Source organism: Pieris brassicae, chromosome 5, assembly GCF_905147105.1.
Source record: "Pieris brassicae chromosome 5, ilPieBrab1.1, whole genome shotgun sequence".
NCBI lineage: Eukaryota > Metazoa > Arthropoda > Insecta > Lepidoptera > Pieridae > Pieris > Pieris brassicae.
The window spans coordinates 17210581-17229814 of NC_059669.1; the positions used below are offsets into that span (position 1 = coordinate 17210581).

The 19234-nt window shown below is 32.0% G+C and overlaps 1 protein-coding gene across 1 annotated transcript in view; it reads right to left on the reverse strand.

Moving 5' to 3' along the window:
- Positions 1-1379: 1379 nt before the first annotated feature.
- The window catches only part of LOC123710209, a 61070-nt gene continuing 43215 nt past the window's right edge, over positions 1380-19234 (reverse strand). Inside the window, exons 3-8 of the mRNA XM_045661974.1 lie at positions 13125-13324; positions 8376-8551; positions 7192-7298; positions 5991-6178; positions 3751-3863; positions 1380-3197 (exon numbers count right to left, since the gene is read on the reverse strand). Coding sequence (XP_045517930.1) covers positions 2973-3197; positions 3751-3863; positions 5991-6178; positions 7192-7298; positions 8376-8551; positions 13125-13324 — 1009 coding nt within the window. The 3' untranslated portion in view covers positions 1380-2972. The remainder of the gene's footprint in view (positions 3198-3750; positions 3864-5990; positions 6179-7191; positions 7299-8375; positions 8552-13124; positions 13325-19234) is intronic.

Sequence of the window (19234 nt, forward strand, 5' to 3'; positions counted from 1 at the left end):
TGAGCACGAAAAAATATGTGAAATGGCGCAAAATCGAAAGAAGTTTTAAAATAATATACGTGTTCCAAATTCAAAATATTTAAAAAGTTGAAAAAAAAAAAGATTATGTAACAGTATTTATAGCCAGACTAGTTATTATTAAGGGAAGAACGGAACCCTAATATTTGATTGAATAAACTCATTTCTTTAGAGCTTTTTGAGGTCGTTCAATTTGTCCTTTGAAATCTGTCTTGATTTAAGTTGATTAATGACTCTACTTCTTTTTACTTTTGTGAAAGGACGGTTTGTGGCGACATTAATCATACGATATATTTTGAATTTGTTTCCATTTTGAGCTTTCTTCATAAGGATATGAAAGATAAATTACTAAAATTAAAATATAGTCTGCTTAAGATGTGATTAGTGTCTAATATTCTATTTTCTTATCTTAAAATAAAAAAAAACGAATCATTTATAAAACTAAACAAGTTATGTTGTAAGAAAACCTTTTTAAAAAATCGGTTGTCTGTAAAGTCGGTTTACTGACGATAGTTGAACGTGACAACGTCATAAGAAAATATTGATGGAATGGTTGCTTTTTCAAAAGAAAAATTTAATTTCATTTGTTTGATTGATATTTTGTATGGATATAGAGAAGTAGGTAAATGGAAATCATAATTGAATTGATCAATATTTGTACGCATAAATACAATTATGTCAATTTTTTTTCATCGCTCACTCTAGTAGGAGAGAGACAGATGTCAAACGCTGCCGAACGCGGATGCCGATTTTGCCTCTTTGTCGCTCGTTCCGTGCTCTCGCTTGCACTTCAAGCCTTAAATGGAACGCCTCAGAGCCAGGTAACGCCGCAGAGCGAGGTAACGCCGCATGAGTCATGTTTTTTCGTGCGTGCTCCATCCGGCTCCATCGAATTATAAGACGTTGTCACGTCAAAAGCCTTGCCGCTACAGCTGGCCTTTGCGTCAAATTTATGACGTTGCTTATTTTTCTTGATCATTTCCCTTCAAACGCATATAGCTTTTTGTATCGTAACACACTTTTAATTCCTCACCATGTTTTCCTTCTCGAAAAGACGAGCAAAGCCTTGCCTTTTCACATAGAAAGTACTCTATTGGTGCGGTTACTTTACAGCCGGTTCAAACCCTTCAGACTCAGGACTTCAGGGTTTAGACACACGAATCTCAAGTGGAAGATATATATCGCCATTAATAAATTAAAACTACTCTTTAATATGTTAACACGAAAAATTACGGCACTATGTGATTTTCTATAGGTACATTATTCTTTATCTATTGTATGAGGGATTAGCTCGATTGGCACATGGGGCCAAGTTCAATTGTTAAAAAGTAAGGAGGTTGCTAACAAAAAGTCAATTCTAATAAATTCTTTATTCGGTGACTTTACAATAGAATAAACTATACCTAAGGTACAAAATAAGGCTATACGTAAAGTGAGGAGACTTACATTAAGGCAGTTCTTGCTTACCGTGTTGTGCACGTATTTACTCGACTATTTACACTTATCAAATACCTAAAGGCGTATAGATTGGTCAAGTTACCAAAAGATTAAAGCGTTTCATTTCAATTAAGCAGAATTTAAGAGTAGGATGAGTCGTTTGAGTGACGTTTTGTGGAGCCAACAAACTAGGCCGACCAAGACTCAGTAATCTAGTTTTTTCATATTTAAGCTAAAACTACACAGGTCCGTAAAATTGCCATATACAACAATTCAAAAGTTTAGGCGTTTATAGAAATTATAGCATAAAAATAATTTCACCACTCTTATGAACGGCGGACAACACAATATGTATTGTTGCAATATAGTCCTGCTACTATGGACTGTTCTTTTGCTAGACTTAAAAGCAAAGCAAAGTTCTTTGAGACTACTATAAGCTATATTCATTATGTTTTTTACTTATTAGGAATACAAGAGAGATTCTTTGAAGAATATCTTGGTTTTCCTTCGTTTCATGAAATAAACGAGAGCTATTTTTCTCTTAAAACTTTTTATTCAATCAATGATGATCGATATTTAAACTTCGGCTAAATAAATAAACAAAGTGTAATTGTCTTCAGAACTTTTGCTGAACCGTAGGAAATTGATTAACTTCACGAAGGACAGTAACAAATATGAATACCGAAAAGATTGTACTTTTTCATACTGTTTTTAGTACAAATTACGTAACTACTTGAAATTTTTGTCAGTGTGTTATAAATTCTTAATTGTACATGTGTATAAAGCATGAAACCGTTTATATGTATTACAGACATACAAAATGTATGTACACGAGAATATTATCATTCATACTTTTTTAACTCGTTTAACTATACTTTTGGTAAACATTACTATTTATTGTAAAAATATTTGTTATCCAAGGGTAACGTAAAGTACATTAGACAGCATACGATCGGCAAGTTTACCCTGAAAAACTTTTTAAGATCCGATCACCAAAATTGAAATTTCGTACCACGTATTTTTTAAAATTAGTGCTATGGAAATTGCAAGAACTACATCGCAATTGGTTTTCGTAAGATCAGTTAAGGGTTTTTGTTTATCAGCTTATTGTTATCAAATTATTAAGTACATCTAATTGATATATCAATCTCGTAGGTAAGCGTATGGAACATGTGGAAAAGTGAAAAAGTTTGGTTTTTGACATGTCGCATGTACTCACTGTCAGCCACTACGACATAAGTCATGCTATTTAGTAACGCGACTACCACAACTTTAAAAGTAAATACACATTTTGTTATTACAATTGAATTCACTGGATATAATTGTTCGAGATTTTCACCTAAAATTATATACCTACAACAACAAAAAATACGCATGCGATTTGGGAAGAATAAATTAATATACTTTTAAATAATTCTTCAACTGTCATACTCAATCCCGTTAATTATGTTAGCTAACCTGGTAACACTGTATTTACTATTATAGAGCTATGACGTAACAATTCATTTCACATCAACTTAAACGATAACAGAGTGTCGATTAGTTTTTTTATCTGGTGCATATGGTTCTAACTTGCCAGGTTCTGTGTTTAAGGCGCTATAGTCTACGGGAAAAGGCGGCTGTGGGAGGGAGTCCTTCGAAGGGACAAGCACCCACTGTCCTGGACCGTTGGGATTCTTCCCCATGAGCCAATTTATGTAACAGTGAACGAATGTGCCGTAATCCAGGATTAGGTAGCTATTCTGAAATAAATTAGTTACACTGTTTATCAGTTAAGTAATAAAAGTTTTCAACGACAACACCTACGCTTACTAACTCGACTTAAAGTAATAGATAAAAGACTACAGAGAAAAGTAATGACTCAGATTAAAAAAATATATATATACAATCTTAAGCAGCCAGATTTCGGTCCGTTTTAAGCCGAACAATTTCTTACTTGGGCAATGTGTTCCTGCAGATTCTTAACCGCATTCAAAGAGCATTGTTGGTGTAATGGTTAAAGAGAGTCACTCTCACCTTTTTGAATCAAGACTATATCATTTAACTGTTCTTTACAACAATAGTTTGAGGAAATCTAAAATCGACATGTGTCGAGACATAGAAGGCTGTTCCTACATACTTGTATATAAAAACGTATCAAAGAAACAGTTGCAATCTGAGGCCAAAACAAGGTATCGTCCTGGTTTCAGCTTACATATAAAGGTTTTACTATGATTAGTTTGGAATCAAAATAATTATGAAGGAAACATTTTAAATACGTACTAAAATCGTTAAAATTTATATAGTTTTACTCACACTCGTCATCCGGTCGTAAGCAGTATCTATAATTTCTTCTATTCTTTTCGCTGGTAAACCAATCACTGACCGGTAAAATGATGCAAGGGCATCCTTTGTTATTTCTCCAACACCTATGGAAATATTATCTTTGAATACGATACATAATAAAAGTAACTTAGAAATATTAAACAGACTCGATCGAAATCGATTTTGATAGCTTGGACTGTTGGACCTAAGTTTGAATATCAGGTATTCAAATCGATCAATCGAGGAACCGAAATTGTGGACAAACCGAATTTTGGATACAAACTTGCAAAAATTAGAAGCACTAATATAATATAATAACTATGGTATATAACGTATCCCAGTGAACTATAGTACGTTTATCCATTCCTTATCCTAAAATTTTCTTTAGAAATTACAATTTACCCAAGCTTGTTTGAAAAAAAAGAACGCATGCTTTACCTTTAGATTTTAGTACATAACACATATTGTGATATTTTATAATATCGCAGAGTATGAAATGTTTTTTTTTAAATAATGAATTTATATAAATAAACATCAAAAGATCAGTACTATTTGTTTTCGAGTACGCAAAATGAATAGCATTTTATATGCCTGCCTTGCATTTGGCAGTACATCGTGTGTTTTATATTTTATTTTGTGAGCAGCCGTCGGATTTAGACTTGAAACAAAGAGGCCGAGGGAATATAATATAATAGGAGTCGCAAGAAATAGGAACGTACGTAGTAGGATTTTGGCTTGAAATTTCAATTCAATTGCCAACTCTGAAATATCACTGGAAACGGGATTTCAATTATTTTTCTATTCTTACATTTTTGATATAGATATGATAAACGCTTTTTGATTTATTAGGTTTTAGTTTTTAGGGACAAATTCAGAATGTATATTTATTGTGCCGTTATTTAGTGTTACATAGTGGGCTTGTAAATGTGGTTACAAGCCCACTATGCGACTATTATATACTTTTGCTATCTTTCCGTGCTTCTAACTTTTCAGCTCTATACTATCATGTATAGGTTCCTAAATTTTGTTATATTTATTTATTAAGAAATAACCACATATCTCTATACAAACAGAAAAAGGTAAAGAATATTGGATGTATCCTAAAACAGTTTTACAGAAATAAAAATACATTATATACAAATTCGACAGCAGAACCGTAACATACAATATAATATTTAGGAGTTACGTGTTTTTGTCTTACGATATTATAATATAGATGTAGGTTAAAAGCTTTGTTAAATACTTTAAATATACCGTTAATGCTTAAAGATAAATCATGAAATGTAGTAAAAATAAATGAAGTTAGTAATGATGTAATGAAAATAATAGCGGTTGAAATAAAATTGACTCAAATGAGGCAGGTATGTAATTAATTTTGTAAAAAGAAATTGTAACGTTTATTTTTGCTTCGTCAAAGTGTAGGCTGTTAATTGTCCATCAATTTTCCCAACAATTTTCGGTTCTTATGGTTGTACTGTAATGAGTTTTATTACAATGATATAAAGCCGTTATTACTGTGATTGTGGATCGTAATTATCGTATTTCATTGCCTAAGGCTCCCGACAGGTACACTTACGTCAAATTAATCCTATTCATCAAGGAGATTTATCAAGATCACGTAGATTTATTGAACCTTGGCTTTTTTAATCACAGTGTTTTCTCTATTTATTTAATTTAATATATTAATTCAGGTGACAGTAGACTTAATTAACAAAAAAGATATTTCTGCTATTATTTTACGTTTTCTATGTATATTTTGTAATGCCCGTATTATTTTTCAGTACTTGTATCATGTGTTATTTATGAAGTAAATAACGATAGATAGATAATAAGAGAGGCACTATTAAGGTCTTTCTTTTCTTCACGCGATCTACAGTAGCTCTTCGTTGGTTCTCCGCGGGCATGATTGATTTGTGATGACTCTTGCTACCACAAGTCATACTCAAATCGCACCATTTGATATATTAAGCTGGGGGAGGGTCCAGTGCTTAAAGCTACAAAGTAAGAGAGGCCTACAACAACACCTATCCTATGATACATCCATTCGATTGACACGTGTATTACTCAGATATATAGACGATTTAAAATTTCCCTTTGATAACATCATCATCGTTATTACGTCGAATTAATTATAACGTACTAGTAACACTTCGGTAATTTAGCAGAATCATATGTATTAATTAATAATTGTTTTCGATAGGGACTGCAACTTTCGCGGTATTTTCTCTTACCTGTCCTATCAATAATGTGGAACAAAATCTTGCAGAAGTACTGCAAATACAATGGTAAATCCGCAAACTTGTTTGGTTCACTCAATAGAAGCGCCCATCTGGCCAGCCAGCCTTCAAGTGTAGTTCGTCCAGGTAAGCCTCCAGCTTCGGGACCACAAACGCGTCTGTAGTAGGGTAATTCTGCAAATCTAAACAGAAAATGCACATTAACATTAGAAAATACGTAATTTAAATTATTATTGTAATCGCGGTTTTCTTAATTTTCCTTAATTTTCCAAAACTTACAAAATACATTAAATAAAATATCTTAAGGATAATTTTACCGTCGTCATTGTAATTTTATCTTGAATTGATTCGAAACAAGAAATAATTTGTGAAGACATATTAGTTCAAAACCTGTATGTGCAAAGATTTGATATTATCTTTTACTCGAGTTAAGAAAATCTATATGACGCCAAAAAAAAATATAAAAATATTAATATATATATATTTGTTGTTGTTAAATTGTATTAATATATATATATATATATATATATATATATATATATATATATAGATTTTGAATCATTTAACTTTACAATTTAGACAATAAATAAGTCGAATAACACATAATACCGGCCAAAGTACACATTGATCTATGGGACAGTTTTTTAGGACAAGTGAATTTTATTTCACAGTCAGAATGTCAATTTCCTTACTGTTGTTATCCTCCAATCAGATAAGTTTATACTCGAACTATTTCTAAGATTAAGGAAACTTGGTGTCACGTATCACCTTTATCTCTAATTTACCTGAAAGTGCAATTTCCGGTCCGATCACGTACTTCCTATCTTAGATTTTTTGCAAAAAGGTTTTATGTAATGAGAATAAATTATATCCTATTTCTAGCTACAAATGCGATAAAAACAAAAAACCCTGCTGAAATGATCTTTTAAATAGATGCTGAAATATAACCAAACAAAATATAGATCATATTAGTTATATTACATACAATACATTACTACAAACACAGTGGGTGTGTGGGTGTAAGACAACTTTCAAATGTAATACATATTTGGGTTTTATTTATTATTCAGTAAAAAAAATGTTTAAAAACTAATGTTCTGAAGAAGATCCTTAAGCTAATTGTATAAATAAATACTTAACAATTGAAAACAATGAACAGTTACAACGCAAACAAAAGCTGGACCAGTCAACTTACTTGTTGGGCAACGGGTCCAGGAAATGTTCGATGAATTCTCTCTTAACTTCCAGGAGTATGTGAAACTCCGACGAGTTGGGCGACCAATCCGCAAAATGGGCCAGCTTCTGTAAATTTCGTTTAATTGTCCCTATTTCTTTACCGAGTAATATAAACTTTTATTCCTACATTTGTTAAGTCATTGTTATGGTTATTTTATATTTAACCAAACCGAGCGGGCATTAGCGTAAATTAAGCTTTCGTGAAGTTTTATAATTTTGTATGTAAATATGCTTTTAAAATGTAGTCTCTATATAATTGGTATTAAGTCTTAATCTAACTTCAATTCAAACAACATATTTATTGTAATTTCAATATTTTATTTATATTTTTCATACCCTTTTGAAAACTACCTACTAACCTAGTGAAAACTGGTGTTGGCATGAACAAAACATGAAAACTATTAAGTTTGATAGCTAAAAATATTAGATTATTGCGTTATCAGGCCTCATAAACTATAATTTCCCTTGGGAAATAAGTGAAGTTAAAAGTAACAAAGGTTCAGTGGAACTATTTCAAATGCATAAAAATATAACATATAGGAATATGTAGGACTTAATAAATAAGGTTAATGGAGCAGATCCATATCAATGAGTTGGCTTTTCTAAGCATAAGGTTAAAAAATATGAAGCTCTTTATAGTAGCTGTAGCCTGATGTCCTCGAGCCTTAGGTATATACGAAGATATATTTATTAGAGTTTGTAATTTTATTAAAAACGTAACTATTTCTTCTATTGTTGATGCCCGGCTTTGCTAGATTGTTATTATATATGTTAATAAACCTCTGGCGAATTTACCTTAGTTCGTACATTCAAAATATTTTCCTTATTGTGAACATCGGCGATGTATATTGAAGATAGTACGTTCTTAAAACTCCTTAGTTTCATGCAACAAGTTTTGATTTTAGCAAAACAAAAGATTGTCAAGTCATTTATATTGTAAAATAATATTATCACTTTGATAGGTATTTCAGATTTAACATCTATGCCTAATACATAGCTTCAATGCGGTAAAAAGTGTTTTCTTTAAATGTTTAAAAGCTATGTTAATAAAAGACCGTTCGAAATTATAATCGATATAAATATTATATTTTATGAAAGAAAATACATTTTTGTTTGGCAATAAAAACTTCATTGGGTTTTTACCTCAAAAAATGTATCAAAATCTTGGTCACAGATAACGTCATCTCGGTCATGGTCCAGAAGTTCAGTAAAGAAAAGTGTCATCTTTTCATTTTGTACGGCGCTTAGCTGGGCTAAGGGCTGTTCTTCCTCTAAATCCAGACATTCCAGGTCTTCACTGCAACGATTTACCCAGGTAGCTGTTGAGATAGAATGATACAATTAACTTACATGATGGGCGATTGGTAAGAATACAGAAAAAGTACTAGAAACAAAGCATTAAGTCGATAGACGCTGCAAGAAGAAAATCTTAAAACGTCTTCGTGCTTATTTCGTACAATTCCCGATCTTAAAGTACGTGCGTTAAAGCCTAATATTCGCTGTAACGTAAGTAATTATAACCACTTTGCATACTCTAACAAACACATTACACTGTCGTGATTAAACGACATAATCGTATTCCTTATCACCATTTCACTGCGACTTACTAATTACATGTGCTGGCATTACAGCGTGAATATTATTTTTTTAATCTACTCGGTTTGAACGATAAAATTTTCAGTTGATGACAACTAAAGATGAAATGATGGCACGTATCGATTGATTGAGATTGGTCAACAGTATTTGTCCAATCACAGACACGCGAAACGATCCGTATTTTGTTTTACATTCCCGTAGTAGAATACTCAAATAATTATATTATCTATTACCGTATTTATCCTATATGTTAATAGATCACCGCTATGTTTTGGCACGTATCATTCATAGTAAGTACCATTGACTTGGTTTATTCTCGTAGATATTTAGTAAGTAAAATTTGGCAAATACGAATGTATTAAACGATCAATTTCCTTATAATTCATTTAACTAATGGAAATCTTGTACTACGAGTATACGAATGGTAAACAGGCAGGTTTATCTGTTGTTACTTACTGACACTTATACAAACTTAATAATTATACACACTGAAAGTTCGTTAACTAAATTTAGATTATAAAAATAAGAATGATTTAAACACGTCCTACATTTATTCCAAACCGCGTAAAATACAAGTTTGTAGGCTTCCACTAGAGAGATGATAAATAAATTCCACTGATAAATATATACAAATGATAAGATGTATCATATGTTTTAAAAATATTGGTCTTGAACTATAGAACTCCTTGCCACTAGCATTACATTGACATTCATTCGTCAGATTGAAATTGACGCATACGAATAAATAAAACTGTTTTTATGTCAATTCTAAGGCGTATATATTGGGTATAAAAAGAATTTATTTATAAAAGCTAAAAAGTCGTACTGTCCCGTATTACTAAAGTACTCATCTATCTCTTTTCAATCCACTGTAAACACAATTTGCCAGAAAGAGACGATTACCTTCTTCCTTTAGACATATTTATTTTGTATTAATGTGGTTATTATTAATAATGTTCAATAAACACATTGGTGTTCAGTAATTACGATTCTATTATTAAAAATTATTTTAATTTGTATTTACAGAACACATATTTCATGAATAAATCCATCGAATGATGCGTTTATTGTTTTAAGCAATAAATCAATCGGGCTGATAGAGGCATTTTATAAAATATAATTTATGATTTTTATAAAGTTGATTTGATGATGAAAGTTTAAGTGAATCAATTGTAGCAAATAACAATATTGTCATAATTCAAATAATACGTACTAAGGCTTTTTGTATTCCGTTTAACACATGAGCGTACCTTCAATACTATTGCATGTGAGACTATATATTAAACTATACACTATCTCAATTCTGAAGGATAGCCTGATTATTAAAAGAAATACGTGTTGTCTATAGGTTGTCTCATTTTGGTTTCATGTTCTATTCCATTAGTATTAAGTTATTGTAGGAATAAAAAAATGGGAAATTTATAATTTCCAGCGTAATACGCTAAGCCTTTCACGTGTGTCCCGTTATCCCTACGACATATACCATTTGAAAGACTTTTTTATTTTATATACTGTTTTAAAATGAAATTCCTACTATTTACAGGTTCGACTACTACTTTACATGGGTGTAATTATATTAAAAACATTGCACCGGGACGTATTTCACTTGACAAACTGCAGTGAATACTAAAATTTCAAATTTTCATAGTAAAATGAAGAGCTTTTCTTCCTCGTCTCAAAGAAACCGCTGGCTTCTTCTTGAGTCCTTTGACTTGGTTTAATATTACAGAATAATATCATATTTCGTATCTGGTGCGCTTTTATTTAAAGTTAATATACAGTATGAAATTTATATAATATACATTTTCTAAGGTATGTTTAAGTAACATTATATTTATACTCAAATTGCTCGTTAATTGTCGTAATTAATTATTATCAACGGCCGATCGCAATCAATTCAATCGCCTTTTATTTAGCTCATGGACTTAGCATATATAAATAAAAAAATACTTCTATAAGTGGTATTTAAGAAGTTTTTTAAAGATATTTTCGTGATGCAATGCATTAAGAGAAGGTATTGTCGAAATACTTTAGCCTGTCCACGATTACAGCGAAAGTTAAAAAAAAATATTAACTGTCAGAACTTCAAATTATACTATATATTTTAGGTTCTACGTTCAAAATAAATAGTTCCAATATTATAACTGTATAAATATGTATATGTATAGGATAAGACTGAGGATAGGAATATAATCGCGTACTAAATGTGTCAAAAAATAACTTTCGGTTTGAGTTCCCTTGTATTGTATGTAATAAATCTAGCGATTCGGACGGTTTTCAATAAAGTCAGTTATTGTGCCGGTGCGTTTGATATGTTTTTAATCTTTATATGGGTCGAAGCATCGGCGACAAAAAGTTTTTTACTTACTACTTGTTTTTTTAACAGGAAGTATAGGGATAGGAGGCTCACCTGATGTTAAGTGCCTATGGTCTCTCAATACCAAAGGGCTCGCCAGTGCGCTGCCGGCCTTTTAAGAATTGGTACGCTCTTTTTTTTAAGACACTTATATAACCTGACTTATAGGTTAAAACTTTATATCAAAAATTTACTTACTAGTCTTTATTGTAATCATTGATACTGAATTATACATATAAAAGTATATTCATGTTGCAATTGCTTATGAAGTATTATAAAAGATCTTAAAACACACTAAAAACATCAATAGTAGTCATACAGTAATTTGCTTTCACATCCACAACCTTCAGAAAAAGCTTCGAATAAAATAGATCGATCAAAAAGAGTTTGATTAATATTTCATGAATGGAAATACAAACGAATCAAACGTTAGTTGGATTTAAATATTTCTCTATTCACATCCGGTTTGAGTAAAATAAACCAAAGCTCTTCTAATAATAATTTACGGCCATTAACAACGCATTACCAACTGTTAATTTCAAAATATGTCCGCGCAATTCAGATCGTATAATTAATGCGTTGTCGCAAATTTTGTGGCAATCACTATAATAGTAATTGTCGATGTAGAGGTTTACATTTACTTAATGTCACAACAAAGTCGGCTTCTTTTTTCATTTTCTGTGGCAATAGGAAGAAGTATTCACAATTTTTTAGTACAGATTCTTTAACATGACGTGAGATTTTAAATTACGAACTAGCTTATTCAAAGAAATTATATCGTTATATTTTTTAATTTCACAGTTAAATTATAAATGTATCTATACCTTCAACCACTGCTGCTGTAACTAAAAAACAATAATTTTAGCGTTTGTAAATCTTCGTTTTAGTAGTTTTTCTAGGCTTGATGCTCTTTTGATTTTCCTGCATTGATAGGTTTCTTGCCATCATATTTTGGAATTTATAAAACCCTTGCTCTTTTATATTGGACCTTCTCGTTATGCGTATTTGATCGGGTATCTTTTTGGTTTGTTCGATTTTCTTTGGCATAGTTATTGTAAATGAATTCGTAATCAACATTAAGCTAAGCCAACGTGATTGTAGTTTCTGTGTCAAGAATAAATAGAACGAACGTACTTTTATTACGTAAGTTTTTATTCAAAAGTATTAAATGTATAATGCACAATGCATATGAGTCTGATTATATTTTAATTTAAGCGCTGATTAGTATAACTTTATCCACTTCAATTTGAAATAGTTAAAATAATTAATTCAATTGAATCAGTGTCGTACTGATTTATAATAAATAAAGTTATTACCAGAAAATATTACGATACATATGTAGATGTTCATAGCCTTCGTAGCAAATGTACGGGAAAGCCTCTACAAGGCTACGAATCCCTATTAAATTCCCTATGGGTTGGCATCGCCGCACGATATCAGATATTTTCAAACATATTGTGTTTCGTATATTTTATATAGAAAATACTCATAGACAAACTGGCTCATTTTAATGTATATTGGCAACCGTATGAATGATTCAAAGCATATACAGCCTCGATAAATGAACTATGCAAGACAACTTATTTTATTCTAAATAGTTAATCCAGGCGTAACATACACGCGCGGGTATGTTAATTATTTTATTGTGTATTTAAATTTATTTATTATTATTAATATTGTAAAACTATAATATTAACTTTTTTCATAGAACGGTGGGCAAACGGGCAGGAGGCTCACCTGATATTAAGTGATACCGTCGCCTATGGACACTCTCAATACCAGAGGGCTCGCGAGTTGCCGGCCTTTTAAGAAAACTATTTAATGATCTATATTAAGCTATTTGATTCTTTTCATATTCACATATTATTTCAGGTTTATAATATTAGTATAGTAAACTACTTTATGCTAAAACTATGTAGTGTAAAAGTATAAATACCTACTCCAAACGTGCACGCTCCATCCGTGCTTTTCTTCCTCGCTGTGACCGGGCTCTGACATCTGTGCAGCTTCACCTTCCGGTAACGTCTTCCAACGCTTCAGCAGTTCTTTCGTTTTATCTTTTGTTTTATCGCAAGCTTGTTTCCAATTAGTGAAGTATTTGCGGGGAACTTTTGGGCTTAGCGATGATCTGGAGTCCTGTCTGTAATAAAGTGAAAATATGAATTTACTAAATAATATTTTTATACTATTTAGTTGAATGTACTATGTAAAAACAGCAAGATTCTAAAAGTATTTTTCTTCGAAATGGAAATCAATCAAATTTCTTTATTTTTGAGTGAAAATAAAATTGTGAATGTATTAAATAGAGTGACGTAATAAAATTTTCTGTAAATTGATTTTGTTTTTAGCGTAAAAACCTCGACGATCTAGTTATAATTCGACGGCTATTAATATCCCTGAGGTCATAGGTTCGGTCCCCGGCTGTGCACTTATAGACTTTCTTTCTATGTGCGCATTTAATATTCGCTCGAACGGTGAAGGAAAACATCGTGAGGAAACCGGCTTGCCTTAGACCCAAAAGGTCAATGGCGTGCTTCAGGCACAGAAGGCTGATCACCTAATTGCCCATTAGATTAACAAATGATCACGAAACAGATCTGAAGCCCAGACCTAAAAAAGGTTGAAGCGCCATTGATTTATTTTTTATTATTATCTATTGCCCTGTTAATGTGGGTTAATTCAGCTACAGAATCCCAAAAGCCAATCATTCTTATCAAATTAGTTTCTATTCATGAAAGGCGAAGTGGAAAAACTGCTATATTTGAGTAGCCTTTGTCCATTTAGCAGCGTTATCCACAGATTATATAGTACTGTATGTACTGTATAATCTGTGTCTGTCTCTGTCATCGTACAAAATAAACCAATTTACGAGAATATATGTAGTCTTCATGAAACAATTATTTTAATGGAAACATTCAATACCCTTGAAGGATATTCTTCATCACCGAGTTGATATGATAGGACTACATTTTTATTTTTTAAGTCATTTTTAAGATTAAACAAGTAAAAATTAATTAGAGTTAAGTATTGATAGTATTAACACCTCACAAGTGCAAATAAGTCGTCGCTTTAATACAGTTTTACATTTATCTTCAATAAGGCCAGATTAAGTGTTATTATGTCCCGAGCATATCAACGTATAAAAAAGTTCAAAAGTCATATGATAAATTGCTGGACTAGAAATTCATCAGCCTATTGATTCTTGTATTGGTTAGTAGGCGCTCCCATACAAACAATTGGCGGCTGAATCGTATTCACTTCGACGGAATCTCTGAGTACCCTCAGTATTCAGATAGAACGAATGCTAATAAAAGTGATAAAAATTACAATTATTTGTATATAGCATTTGTAGACAAAATTTGGTACATTATTCTCAATGACTAGTTTGCCTAATACGCTTTATCGAGAGGTCAAGTTTAACCATCAAGGTAAAAGGAATAATATCCTTCCATCATCTACGTTTATAAAATAAAATTTTTCTAATTTGTTTCCGGGCTGCATCGCCATTTCAGTCTAATAACTGTAGACATACATAGCAATATTTTCTTAATACGATAAATGCATGATCGAAAGTATATGACGTAATTAGTAATACACAATATTGTTTGTTTACAATTACAAACATATTAATATATCTGTAGAGCTATTCAGTTGCTTTTTAGTTTTCTCGTCGATTGTATATTTGTTTCTCCAGTAGTTAGCATATTCGTTGGTAGCGACATACAAAAACGCCTTTACGACCGTGTCGGACACGAGAGTTACATAGAAAACGGTTTCTCATATAAATCCAACATTTAGACACGAGTCCTATATTGTAATATAATTCGCCAATTACTCTGATTTTTATTGTAAGTTATGAAGGGTTTTTTAATAAAAAATCATTTATATGCTATCACAGTCCCTTATTTATTTTATACTTTACTATATACCCTATATTTCACTAGTAAAGGCGCGGTTTTGTTGACAGAGTATGTAAAGACCATTTTTTGATTAAAGTGATTTTGTTTATATACATATGTGTGCTTCAATCAAATAAATGTTTCTTTCTTCATTGCCTACCAAAATCCACTTCATTTCTTCAGTTTATTTAAATGAAATAAAGTTAAATTAACATTAACAGCCAGTATCAAATCGCAAGACAGAGTAGACAGTAGCCAGAGAGATAGGGAGATATCGCAATAAGAAGCTACAAGCTAATTTGAGTTACATGACATAGAATGAATTATGATTCAATAAAAAGGCAAGTTTCCTCTACCATCGGTCTGAATGGCGATCGGAGTGACAGTGTCGGACAGTGAGGACAACAGACATTGGTTTATTAATATTGATACAACGTTGTAAAGTTTTACCGTAGTTTTTTTTAAAATTTTGCGTGCGTATTGCGCGCTACTGCGATGACGTCACATTGCAAATGTGATGTTCGATTTTTTTTATGAGTGAAATTCAGTACGAGACTTTATTTTATTATGAATGTTCTTTACCGGCCTCTAAGGTAGTGGTACGCTCTTCTCTTGAAGGCTTCTAAGTTGTAACTATTAATACCTGGAATAAGATCTAGTTCTTGCTTTGTCATGTATTGCCAGACGCCAATGTGGAACGGGTGGAATTTTGCAATTAATCCGAAGAGTTGGTCAGAATATATCTCAGGGTATATGCGATAGAAGATGCTGAGGGAGCCTACATCTACATACAGCCGCAACACCAATGATTGAAAATGCGGTCACAAAGAACGGGGTCTTTCTAATTTATTAATTCACGCTGCTCTGAATATTCGGTCAACAGGGTATTGGGAATGGTACTAGTATTGGGAATGGTACTAGTATTGGGAAGCCTATGGCCAAAGGGAACAAACAGTACTCCGGATTTGCGTTGTATAGAGTTGTTAATGGCCGAGAGTGGAGTACTGCTACGCCCCGCTGAGCACACCAAGCTCCTTAGAGACTAATTACCATTAGGCCGTTCCATTCTATGGGTTTATCGGATATATCTTATACAGAGTCGAGACTAAGCGCTTTGTATGACTCCCGTAAATATCATAAACTAAAATTACTTACTTTAGTGAAACGAATAGTTTTTACTGATAATTATTTCATTTATGCCCACTTTACTTAAAAGCACTTTGCACCAACTCTTAATTATTTATGCACAAAACACAAACGTTCGTGCATTTATATATCTGTTTGTTAGTGACGAGTATTTGTGTATGCGATAATATTATCTGTAAGCAAAATTTAAATGATTAGAACGTAGTGACGTGACTACACACCCACCTTGGCGTGCTACACATATGAACAATTAAGTATAATATGTATCATAATTCTTTAATAGAATAAAAGAGGTAATAAACATTTGTTATTAAACAAGGAATTAAAAATACATTTTGATAATAAATAAAAATAATAACCTTTTTTTATGCCTTGGTATTTGTTCTATATTGCATTTATGATGTATTTTTTTAATTTGAATTAAATTTTGGCACAATTAAGTACACAGCTGGTATAAAGTTATAGACGTAATAAAACCTCAAAGTTGTTTTTATAACTTATATTCTACGTAGTACAATATTGATCATCTAATGTACTATTTAGAATATAAATTTATACATGTTTGGTAAAGTTAAGCACTCCTTAGAGTACACCGACAGAATCTAGGACTCTCTAGGGAGTGCTTATTTCAGAATTTGAGTAATGTAGGTAAACGCTCTACTTTATATCTAAAGCTAAAGAAAACGTTTTGAAGAGGTAGAAATATCTTTCTTATAATAGAATAGGTAATAGAGCCTTGGGGTAAAACGTAAATCGAATCATCTAGATTACCAGCGAAACAATACTTTTTGAATGCATAAAAAACTGGGTACATGTGAAAAAATTGACCATGGATCAGTGTTGGCCTCGTGCCTTCAGCGTGTGATTCTGATACCTAAGGTCGAAGTTTCAAACCTTGCCTGTGTCAATGAACTTTCGGTGCGCTTTTAACACTCGCTCGGTGAAGAACACCGTGAGTAAACCAGCGTCCTATGGACCCAAAAAGGTGACCATAGCTAGTATTCGAAGTGTATGATGGTAATGCTATTTACTATATAATATACTATTTATCTTACTTTCTGCTATAATAGCGAATAATAAACATGATTCAATATGTGGATATGACTTTAGCTTAGCAATAATATTTGAACAAAATATTAACAACACTATTTTTACTACGATATTAAATACCTACATAATATAGCTTATATTTATCTGAAAGTCGATAACTAATAATAAGAATAGTCACATCTCTCAAAAAAGTTTCTATAAATCACGCAACCGTAGGTATAAATATCTTTCTATTTCTTGATTCGTTCTTATGAACTTTTCTCCATGCATGATTGCTTCTCTTTTTAAGAAAACGCGTAATATCAGTATCCATAATAGTCCAGACACCTACATGTCCTGTGCTCAGTTCGCTTCCGATTCTTTGATCAATTTATTAAAGTCTAGAAGATCAGTCTTCAGTGCCAAATCGTCCATTATTAGTCTAATCATACATTTCACTGTATGATCAGGTGTTGATTTTTATTTATATTATATAATATAATAGATCGAGAGCAGTTTTGGCCTAGTGGCTTCAGCGTGCGAGTCTTATTCCTGAGGTCTTAGGTTCGATCCCCGGCTGTGCACCAATGGATTTATTTTTATGTGCGCATTTAACATTAGCTGGAACGGTGAAGGAAAACATCGCGAGGAAATCGGCTTGCCTAAGATCCAATTAGCGCCATTGATTAGTATTATATAATCGATCGAAATATACAGTTTTGAATATAGAGTTGTTTTATGAGACTAAAATAATTAGGTTTATTTCAGGTGTAACTTATCTTCACTTATCTCATTTCATTGTTATTTTGTTTTGGAAGTACTTATCTTTTGTAAAGGTCTCATCAATAACACGATAAAAATGACGCGTCATATCAGTGTAATCATTTAAATCCTGTTTTTGACAAAATATTTGTATGTATAATTTAGTATTAGATTAAGAGATTTATTGACAGAAAGTTTAGTACTCTCTCGGTCTTCATAATAATAATATAGCCTTTTATTCAGATTGACACACATAAACATAGGTTTTATAATTAAACTACATATTAGAAGGTTGAAAAAAAAACTATTCTAATATTTGGATGTTGCTTGACTTCTGCAGATCTGTTTGCCAGTTGGCAAAGGCCTCCTCCAACCTTTTCCATTCATATCTTTCTTGGGCCAATATATTCCACTCCTTCCATCACTCCTGCCACTTGTCTGATGTAGTCTTCCCATCTTTTTGTGGTCTTCCTCTACTCCTTTTGCCCTCCCTAAGGTACCATCATGTCACAATTATACTCCTTTGTCTTTTCCTCTTATCATGTGACAGTCCATCGCCATTTAAGTCTTCTTATTTTAGAGGTAATGTCATGACTTCTTACGTTAAGCATACACCTTACCATTGCGCGTTTGCAGGCTGCCAGTTTGTTAGTCATGTTTTGTGTTAAAGCCCATGTTTACCTTTCATACACAAGGACAGATAGAATGCAGGTGTTCAATAATTTGGTTTTAGTATTTGTATGACCTCTTTGAAGCTCCAGTACTTTTCCAGCCGGTTGTTATTCTTCTCCCAACTTCTTTGCTAATAGGATCCTTTTGTGTCATTTATTGTCCCAGGTAAATTGATTCGTTAGATCTGGGTGTTGCCTATTAGACTAATATAGTAGATTCCCATTTCATGTTTATCTCCCTTCTTATATAGCAGGTTAATGTTTGACTGTGTCTATTGTTTTGGCATAATTTCGGTGTTTATGATATAATTAAACATATCTGCGAGGATTGGTATCATAACTTCTCTGTCTTCAAGAGCCGTTTCTTAATATTAAGTTAAAAACACACAAAGATTAGAAATACAAATACCAACTGTATGTTACTATTGAATAATGTATTAGAGATATTTAGAAGGAACATATAACTATTTAAAACCTACTATACTTGGGTATTTTAAGAGACGTTTGGCGTAAGTAAAATAAAGATTTGTGTGTTATTAACAC